The sequence below is a fragment of the Nuphar pumila genome, chromosome 9, assembly GCF_984573655.1.
Source record: "Nuphar pumila chromosome 9, dmNupPumi1.hap1.1, whole genome shotgun sequence".
Classification (NCBI taxonomy): domain Eukaryota; kingdom Viridiplantae; phylum Streptophyta; class Magnoliopsida; order Nymphaeales; family Nymphaeaceae; genus Nuphar; species Nuphar pumila.
The window spans coordinates 1,259,673-1,270,040 of NC_143257.1; the positions used below are offsets into that span (position 1 = coordinate 1,259,673).

At 39.4% G+C, this 10,368-nt stretch overlaps 1 protein-coding gene across 2 annotated transcripts; it reads left to right on the plus strand.

The window, feature by feature from the left end:
• Positions 1–782: 782 nt before the first annotated feature.
• LOC149828155 (pentatricopeptide repeat-containing protein At2g41080-like) lies at positions 783–7,580 on the plus strand. 2 transcript variants are annotated; one of them, XM_090017415.1, is made up of 2 exons: positions 783–1,010; positions 4,848–7,580. In XM_090017415.1, exon 2 carries the CDS (start codon positions 5,491–5,493, stop codon positions 7,459–7,461), a length of 1,971 nt encoding a protein of 656 aa, XP_089873541.1. In that variant the 5' UTR covers positions 783–1,010; positions 4,848–5,490; the 3' UTR covers positions 7,462–7,580. The 2 variants fall into 2 exon arrangements, with proteins under 2 accessions (XP_089873541.1, XP_089873542.1); XM_090017416.1 differs by lacking the exon at positions 783–1,010 and having other exon boundaries at positions 4,105–5,054; positions 5,306–7,580.
• Positions 7,581–10,368: the final 2,788 nt, after the last annotated feature.

Sequence of the window (10,368 nt, forward strand, 5' to 3'; positions counted from 1 at the left end):
GCAACATCCCAACCTAAGTCACATGGGTGCGGGTGCGGGTGCGGGTGCGGCACTTTCAAAAACCTTGGATGCGGGGTGCGACAAAAATAAATAATATATATATATATATATATATGATATTATTTATATATAAAAAACTCAAGCATCAACGGTTGGAGAGTTGGAGAAATTTATTCAGCAAAAATATTTTGAAAGCAAATGACACAGATGAGAACATGACACAAGTGTAAGTTGAAGCAAGGGCGTAGCTAGGGGGGGCAGGACTGGTCTGTAGCCCCGTCCTGCCTCCCGAAACAGTTAATTTTTTTTGTTTTTTTTTTAAAAGCCCAGTCTTAGCCCAGCCCTGACTGCAGCACATGAATCCTAGCTACGCCCCTGAGTTGAAGTATCTATGAAACGTAGCGTTTGTATTCAAGATTGGACAGGATCTAGGAGTAGACATTGAGCCCACCCGGTCTGGCCAGAACTAGACTCAAGCCCATCTAAAGCCCTGCCTGACTCTTGCTGTTGGCAAGCAGCCTAGGATGCTTGTATTTTCAGGGAAAGTTGAGAAACACGAACAATCGGACAAATCCAGAAACCTCAGCATCTGTTGTAAAATCCCACGTAAAAAATCCTTTACCTCAGCTTCTGTTGTAAAATCCCACGTAAAAAATCCTTTCGGGACCCGGGTCGGATCTGAATCCGGTCGGACTGGTAACCCATTAGGGTTATTAGCATGCGAATGCGAGGTACCCTCGCATATTTCATACCGCCGCAACCTCCCCTTCTTCTGAGAAGGGGGTTTTTCCTGAATCGGGCGTCCCCCGAGCCTTCAAATAATCTCCCCTCCCGATCGCCCTCCTCATCTCTCTCTCAATCGCTCTCCCTCTGCCTCGTCTCCCTCGACTCGCCGGAGAACCGGTATACTCCTGAACACCACCAGCCCCTGCGTGCGTCTGCGAGCTCAGCGCCATCCCCTCTCCTTCCTCCCGATCGTCGTTGCCGCCGTCGTCGCCGTGACCTCGCAGGTAAAAAGCCTCTCCTTGCGATTTTCCTTTTCGGTTGGGTCGCCGGAGAACCGGCAGAAGGCCGATAACCTCTGTCGTGCACTCCCTCTCTCCTCTGTTTCCGATCAGGGTGTCGGCAGGAGGTCGGTGGCTCATGCCGCCCCTGGCCCTCTCTCTCTGTGTCGCCGGAGGGTCGGCAGTCCCCTGTCGTTCCCTCCCTCTCTCCCGTGGTGCGCCGGAAGGCCGGCAAGGAGCCGATGGCCCCCTGTCGCGCTCTTCCCTCCTCCTCTGCTCCTTGCCGGAAGGTCAACGCACCCAGGGTCGGGTTGCCCGCCCCCGCGCCCGCGTGACATAGGTTAGGTATATTCTGTTCGAGTTTTTAATAGACCCATTTTGATTCAGGTTGGGTTCAGGTCTGGGTATGTCTGAATAAAGTAGACCCATATGAATTAACAGGTTTAGGTATTGTCGTTTGGGTTTCAGTTGAGGTCTTCATAAGATTGGTATTATAGACTTATAATTATTTGCAAATAACAAAATATGTAAATTAATGAAATCAGATATTTATTAAAATTGTATGCTAACAAATCAAAAGCTTATTAGTATGGTAGGCCGAGCCAGCGCCGCAAGGTCTCTGCTCCTGGGGCAGTTTCTTCGAGTGAAAAAAAATCAAAAGCTTATTAACTAACCTAAATCTTATAAAAGCATGAGCAAGGTCCGTTGAGGCTACAAATTTGTCTTTTTATAAGTTTTCTCTAAATGACAGGTTTGTTATGTGTTGAAAGATAAATTTGTTTGGCATTGGTTGATTTTTTTTCAAAAATAGAATGTATTACTTACATTGAAACCATGTAATTTTTTAAATTAAATTACATTGAATTAAATAGGGGTGTAGGTTCAGGTCGCTTTTTATCAGATCCGATTTTGAATCAGGTCTAAAATATCCAAACCTGACCCAGTCTAATTCAAGTTTGGGTTTGGGTTCAGGTATAAGTAGAAACAGTGGACCCATATGGGCTAATGAAATCAGCTATTTATTAAAATTGTATGCTAACAAATCAAAAGCTTATTAGTATAGTAGACTGAGCCAGCACAGCTAGCTCTCTGTTCCTGGTCCGGTTTCTTTGAGTAAAAAAAAATCAAAAGCTTATTAACTAACCTAAATCTTTTAAAAGCATAAGCAAGGGCAGTTGAGGCTACAAATTTAGGTCTTTATAAGTTTTCTCTAAATGACAGGTTTGTTATGTGTCCAAAGAATGGAAATGTGGATTTATTTGGCATTGGTTGATTTTTTTTCAAAAATAGAATGTGTTAAGTATATTGAAAACATGTAATTTTTTAAATTAAATTACATTGAATTAAATAGGGGTGTAGGTTCAGGTCGTTTTTTATCAGATCTGATTTTAAATCAAGTCTAAAAGATCCAAACCCGATCCAATCTAATTCAAGTTTGGTTTTGGGTTCAGGTATAACTAGAAACAGTGGACCCATATGGGCTAATGGGTTTGGGTATAACTGGGTTGAGTCTTTAATAGACCCATTTTCTTGGGGTTTGGGTATTAACAAACATTTTAAGTTGAAATAAAAAACCAATAATATATCATATTCAAAATGTATCAAATTGAATGAGTTTTCCAGTATTATTATGGGATTAACTTCAATCTGATAAGTTGACAAAAAGGGCAATAGGAAGTATTAAAAAATGAATTAAAGTTTAGATAAAAAAATGCAATGCATATTAATTGTAAATTTATCAATATCTTTAAATGTTTAATTGAATATATAGTACAAACTATCAGATGGATTGAGTATGAAGCGGGTTCAGCTACAAGTCGGTTAAGCTATATTGTTGGGTTGGGTACTAAGCAGGTACAGATACATAATGGGGTCAGGTTCAGGTCAGATCGGTTTTAACTTACGGCAAACCATTTGGTTTTGGCTACATAATCAGATTGAGTTCGGGTCTTCATTTACAATACCGAAGACATGACCCGTTTTCACTGAGTCTATATTTTGGACCCAACCCAAACCCATGGGTCCACCAATATCTGTTTGAGACATTGGGATGGGTGTACCTATCCAGTTACTTTAATATTACACACCTCTCTCTCACGGTTCCTTTTTTTTTTTAATGTCCAACTTGTTGTTCTACTACTTTGAAATGTCTAAATTCCAAAATACTTCACTTTCTTCTCTTTTTAAAGAGCACACTACCCCTCACTCCATCACTCCCTCCCTCCCTCCCTCCCTTAAATTTACCAAGAATTTCTCAACATAACATCTCATGAATTATATTTTCAGTCTCATCATGGTGAATTTCATCAGATAATATGTATAAATTAGTCGGGTCTCTTATGACTTTTTCATGACTTTTTCATTTTTTGCAAATAGTGCTTTTGTCCTTTTCAAGTCAGTAAAACACATCTTCACTTATATATAGGTAAGAAATTAAAGTTTTAAAAATCCATGGATCCATTGTGTATCAATTAAAACATTAAACGAAATAAACATCTTTTAAAATTTTAAACATGCCTCATTGCATAAAATCAATCATCATATTAATTTAATAATCACTCATTGACCACAATACTTACGTACAAAGCCTTTAAAAAAAGCTACATAGGAATCATGATTTGTGATGATTGTTTATCATTATTTATAGACGACTATCTTTATTTCAAAGCTAAACTAAATTCAGCTCCATCTTTTCTCAGGTATATCTATTTATTAATATATGCAAAGTAAAATATCACGTATCAAAAGCATGTATTATGTCTTAAGACAAAACCCAATTCATTTAATCAAAATCAATTTGATATGCCCTTTGAGAGTTTTATTTTTCTATTCCATCACACTTGATGATGTCAAATAGCCCAAAGGGTTTTGCCGTAGTGAGATGGGGCTTAGGCTGCTAGGCAGGCGGTCTAGCTTCAAATCCCATGGCTGTAATCTCACGCAAACTTGGGGACAAGGAGTAATTCCACAGAATTTTAGGTTGTTAGAACAATGACCATAAGTACAACAGACAAAGCCAGCGCGGCTAGGTATATGATCCGGGTGCATTCTCCATGTAAATATAAAAGAATATGTAACAAATAATAATAAACAAGTTTAAACATGAGATTCATCACAATAGCAAGTACTAGCATGCAATTGTAAAGATTAATCATGTTATTCAGTAAATAAGAATTCTCCTTTTTGAAGCTTGGAGAACAATCCGACCTCTTTTCTGTATTTTTCAGAAAGGGCTATTGGATTGTTCTGTAAATCAGGTAAGCTGAAACCTGTTCTGCTATTTTAATAAATAAGATAGGTGTTCTGCTATTTTTGATATCTTTCTGGAATTTTCAGAAAAAGAAAACCCCTCTTTCTAATGACAAAGCCTTTATTATGAAATAATCAGAATATTAATCACTGAGATGTAATTATCATAGTTTATTACTGAAATTGTCACAAAAATGACCCCTTTGAAGTTTTAAACGAAAAGAACGAAAAAGGGTCTCTCTCCTCTTGACCCTTCTTCTTCCTTTTTCCTTCTCCGGCTTGGCTACCCGACAATGGTGGATCTTGGTCGGCGGCTCTCCGGTGATTTTACTGAGTCATTGGTGGGACCACTTATCACACCGCCGAAAACCGACGGTCTTATGGCAACACCGACGCAACTTCAAATAGGGTAATATCATGACGAGTATAGGCTACAAATTCGGGCTGTCTCTTGTCAGATTCTTGCCGGAAAAGCCTAATCTTTATGTTAAAGGAAAAATCTCTCTCTTACATCCGCCCTTTGTTCCTGTCTTTGCTTATTGATGCTTTTTTTCTTTTCCTTTTGTTTGCTCACTCCCTTCCTCTTATGTGCAGAGCAGAATTACAGTGTAGATTTTGCTTGCTGGTACCAAAACCGAGAGGGATTTGAGCAATGAAATTGTGGTGACCGACGACACCAACCACCATGATGCTCTTTCCTCTTTTCCATATTGTGCGTTCTCTATCTCTTTCTCTCTCTCTTAAACAGCCGGCGGGGTTTTTTGATTATCAAAGTCAGAAAACGGGGCTTCTTTCCTATAGGTATATCCCCTCTCCTTTATTCTTATCGAAGGTTTGGTGTGCAGAGTCCTTTCTGCACTTGTTTGCTTATGAGGGTTCTAAAACAAGCCTCAAAGATGAGATACACCGTGTTCAATAAAACCTGCATACTATATGTCATGCAAAATGCCTAAGGGAGGCAGTAAAGGGAATGCTGCAGTGGACGATTCAATGCCTAAAAGAGGTTAATTAACTTACCTCTTCACTAATTCCCGTGTTTGATAATTGTGCAGAATGACGATTTGGTGCAGACCTGACTGTGCAAACTGTAAATCAAACGTTAATCAAGCACAGACTTAGAAGACAGCCATTCACTTGTGTCTTTTGATTTTCCTCAACAGTCACATCCTTTCAATTTTTATATACTTTTGTACTTTGGCCACATAATTCCAACAACCTCTCTCTGTGTTTCTCTTATATGGCAGTGGCCGGTAAACTTCCTCTGATGGTGCGGAGCCTTCTCTTCAAATGCAAGAATCCTAACACCCTCCTTGGTCGCTCCCTCTCCACTCGAACCCCCCCAAAATCCATCACGAGTAGAGAAGAATTCATTGAGCTCTGGACAGACCCGAGGTTGGTTTCTCACCTCCTTCAAGGGTGCGTGCCCAATCAGTCCCTCTCGGAGGGAATGCAATTGCACTCCCTCATAATCACGAGGGGCCTCTCCTCTGATCGATTTCTCAGCAACCATCTTCTCAATATGTACTCTAAATGCGGTGGAATACAACAGGCGCGACAATTGTTCGATGTTATGCCTCGTCCAAATATCATGTCTTTCAATATAATGTTAGGTGCGTACGTGCAGAATGACAACTTAGATCTTGCACAAGAAGTATTCAACGAAATGCCTGAGAGAAATTTGGCATCTTGGAACGTGATGGTCACCGGACTGGTGCAGTATGAGCATCACGAAGAAGGGTTGTGGCTTTTTGTGACGATGCTGAAGATGGGTATCATGCCTGATCAATTCACTCTTGGAAGCGTTCTTAAAGGGTGCGCTGAACTGCTAGAGCTGAGGCAAGGGGAGCAAATTCATGTTGTTGTGATTAAAACTGGATTTCAATGGGATGTTTGCGTTGGGAGCTCGCTCGCCAATATGTACATCAAATGTGGATATGTTTGTGGGGGAGAGTTGGTTGTTGGAGAGATGCCTGTGCAAAACGTTGTTTCCTGCAACACGATCATAGCAGGACGGGCACAGAGTGGGTATGCTGAGAAAGCGTTGGAACACTACAATTGGATGAGGAGTAAAGGGTTCAAACCTGATCGTGTCACCTTCGTGAGCGTTATCAGTTCTTGCTCTGAGCTTGCAACGCTTGGTCAAGGACAACAGGTTCACGCCCACGTGATCAAGGTTGGTGCAGATTTGGCTGTATCGGTGAGAAGTTCACTAGTCAGCATGTATTCAAAATGTGGGTGTTTGGACGATTCGATCAAATCATTTTATGGGTTTGTGGATGCTGATGTGGTTTTGTGGAGCTCGATGATTGCTGCATTTGGATTCCATGGACGTGGAATAGATGCAATTGAGCTGTTTAACAAGATGGAGAAGGAAGGGATGGAGCCGAATACCGTAACTTTCCTTAATCTCCTCTATGCCTGTAGCCACAGTGGAATGAAGGTGGAAGCACAAGAGTACTTCAAATTGATGAAGGAGAAGTATGGGTTGGTGCCAAAATTGGAACACTACACTTGTATGGTTGATCTTCTTGGCCGATCGGGTGATTTGGATGAGTCTGAGACATTGATTCGATCGATGCCTGTAAAAGCTGATACAGTCATTTGGAAGACTTTATTATCTGCATGTAAGATTCATAGGAATACAGAGGTCGGAAAACGAGTTGCAGATGCTGTTCTTCAGCTGGATCCTCAAGATTCTGCTCCATATGTTTTGCTTTCAAACATTCATGCAGCTGAAAATAGATGGGAGGATGTTACCAAAGTTAGGAATGCCATGAGGGAATCAAATGTGAAGAAAGAGCCTGGAATAAGCTGGCTGGAAATGAAGAACCAAGTTTATTGGTTTTGTATGGGGGATAGAATGAATCCTCAATGGAGGGAGATTGATGAATATATGAAGAATTTAATGGTTGAGATGAAGGCATCTGGGTATGTGCCTGATACAAGTTCAGTTTTGCATGATATGGACATTGAAGAGAAGGAATTCTGCCTGGCACACCACAGTGAGAAGCTTGCAATTGTGTTTGGGCTTCTGAATGTGCCAGTTGATTCTCCAATCAGGGTTATGAAGAACCTCCGTGTTTGCCATGATTGCCATCTTGCTATCAAATGCATTTCCAAGATCGTCAGGAGAGAAATCATCGTTCGAGATGCCAGTAGGTTTCATCATTTCATGGATGGCCAGTGCTCTTGCAGAGATTACTGGTGAGCTCAAGTGGTGGTTCTTGTTAAGATTGATGTAATATATGTACGACTATTTTGTGTGCTACCCCTCTTACTTTGAACATGTACATTTCATTCTTTATAGGGGTATTCTTGTATTTTGTCATAATTAGGGTTTGTATCGCTGACCAACTTTGGCCGGTTTATTGGAAACTGACACGGTCGAGGAAACAGGGCCGTCGGGGGCAAGTTTGTAGCGTTTGTTGCAATGTTAATCAATATCGGTGCGTATTGGCCTGTATCTGCAGATACATATCATATCGACAAAATTTTGATACATTCAAGACAGATTCAGCTCATTTTTAATAAATGTAAAAAATACAAAAAAATTTATTTTTTAATATTATTTTAAATTGTTTTAATGGTTTTAACATGTGTCACATTATGATTGACATGAAATAGCTTTTTATTATTTTTGAGCTGATACAGTATCCGTATCGGCTGATACAGCTGAATATCGGTATCAGTCGATACAACTGAATCAACAACCCAACGATTCAGGCCGATACCGATACTGACAAACATTATTGGTTCCTTGGTAGCACATGTAAACTCTGCTGCAGTCCCCTGATTAACTGGGAGAGTCGATGTTCCATCTGATGTGGGAGGGGAGGTCGACTTTGGTGGGCCTTGAACTCCAACCTAGACGCTGTTTAACCCTGACTGGTCCACACTCTTCAATCAGGGTGCTACGTTGGCCACCACTTGAATCGATCGTGGTGGTGAGCAGTTACCTTGCTTCTGCATAACCCCCGGAGTGGCTGGGATGGCTGCCGGTCGGTGAGACTATTGGCCGGTTTTCCTTGGTTTTACCTAAAATGTATTCTCTATCGGAGTGGGGGAATGGTTCAACCATCTGAGCATCTCAGATATGTTGTTCCACGGGATGGGTTGCAACCTCCACTGAGTTGTCTTGCACCTAGCTTAAATTCATTGGATACTTCGATGGTTCAAGTTCTGCCGAATCGATCACAAATGAGTCACGTTCAAGCGGTGCAAACCGGTTTGACTGGTTCGGTACATTCCAGTTTCACTCACCTTTTCTTTGATGAGCCAATCTTGAAAACAAACAAGGAATCGACTAGTGCCACACCTTGCACAGAACAACCCAAAGCAGGAGGGAATGGCAGAGCCGGATTGAACTTGATTCTCTATTCGTAGATAAATAACATACTTCAAGAAATTGTCCCTATCAGAACACTGAGATTCTCTTGGAAACATCTTTTGTTTTAGACAAAAACTCGACAAGCAATTCCAAAGAGGCACACGATTAGAAGCTTGGAGTTTTAGATCCATGCTAAGGGTCCACTGATGCACAACTAAAGAGTGTCCCGCCCTTCCACGACCTGCCGTGAAGGATCCGAGTCGTCTCCTCCATGGAGTTCAGCCGAATCAGGAATAATCCATGATTCAGCACAAAGAATTTAATGGGAGCAGCGAACTTCCATAGGCTCGAAGTTTCTAAAATGCATAGCGATAGTCTGTTTTCAGGAGTGAGAGTAAATTACAAATTACGCTGTGTTTGGGAGGAGAGTATCAGGCGTTAGAGACAATTATTTGAGTTGAACTACAAATTTTTTTAAGGATGCTTGGGAGAAGGAACGTGGAGACTAGTGAATTTAGGTTGGGATTAGGAGGTTACACATCCTCACTTTTACCCTCTTTCCTCTCTTTTCATAGAGGAGGTATTTATAACCCTTACTTTGAACGGATTCCAATTAGTAGTTACCAAAAGGCATTCACCGCCGGTGGGTAGTTACCAAAAAACATTCTCTTCTCTCTTTCATGTTAGTCGTTTGATATTCATTTGTAATTAGGTAAAACAAATCCCAAACAATGGTCAAACATTGGATTTGGATCAGAAACAATTTTGACTCCATAAATTGAAGCATCTTGTTTGGATTTGGAGTAATATCTAAACCTATAATCATTATATAAAATCCATATTTAGGTTGAATATCTAATTTTTTTGTCAAATCTCACTGAATAAACTCATATTCACTCATCTAAATTCTTTGGGTTCTTAATAATAGGGTAAAAATCAATTGAATTTGTTCAAATCTTTGGTCTAAACGTAAGCTTTGTTTCTGCTATCGATTTAGATTTACATATTCAAAAGTGTTTTGGATTAAAACCACTGTTTGAAATCAGATATATAGTTAGATTCAGATGTAATCCAATTCATTATATATGAGTTTTTTTGGCCATTATTATTAGGAAGTTTGAGGTTAATACTTAGGTCAACTTAACAAATTAGATAGTTGATTGAATTGATAATCAATCTTTTATTTTATTTTTTAATTGTACTTATGCTTTTAGTTTGCATTTTGAGTTAGTTTACTTTTATTAAAACTCAATGCATGATGTAAAACTTAATGGCTTTAAAAGTATACCTAATTTTTTTGTGCATGAGATTCAATCCAATTGTAATCCATATTATATGTAAAATTATTTTCCACACAAGACAATAATTTAAATATTAATTTGTCAAAAAAATTTAAATAACAATTATATAATTAAATATAATATATCTTTTCTCTACCTTTTTAATATTTAAATACCATACTACGGGTTCCCTAACAAAGTGAGGAATAAGGAGTAGTAGTTGGAAGCCTGAACTCTTTACGGAGTTGTTTATGTTTCCAAACAAAAGGATTTCACAACTTCTTTGAAATCCATTTTCCTTTAAATCAAACAAAAGGATTTCACAAATTCTTTGAAATCCATTTTGTACTTCACTAAATGCGACGAACGTGGTTCTAGTGAAAATCTGGACGTATTTAAAAAACCCTGAATTTTTAGAGAAAATATCGATACATCTAAAACTATAAAAATTGCCAATAAAAGTATAAAATATATTAGAAATTAACGTCATATTTCCAATTAGAGATAT

Excerpts from the sequence above, each read along its gene's own strand:
- LOC149828155 (XM_090017415.1), top strand. The coding sequence starts at position 5,491 with ATGGCAGTGGCCGGTAAACTTCCTCTGATGGTGCGGAGCCTTCTCTTC.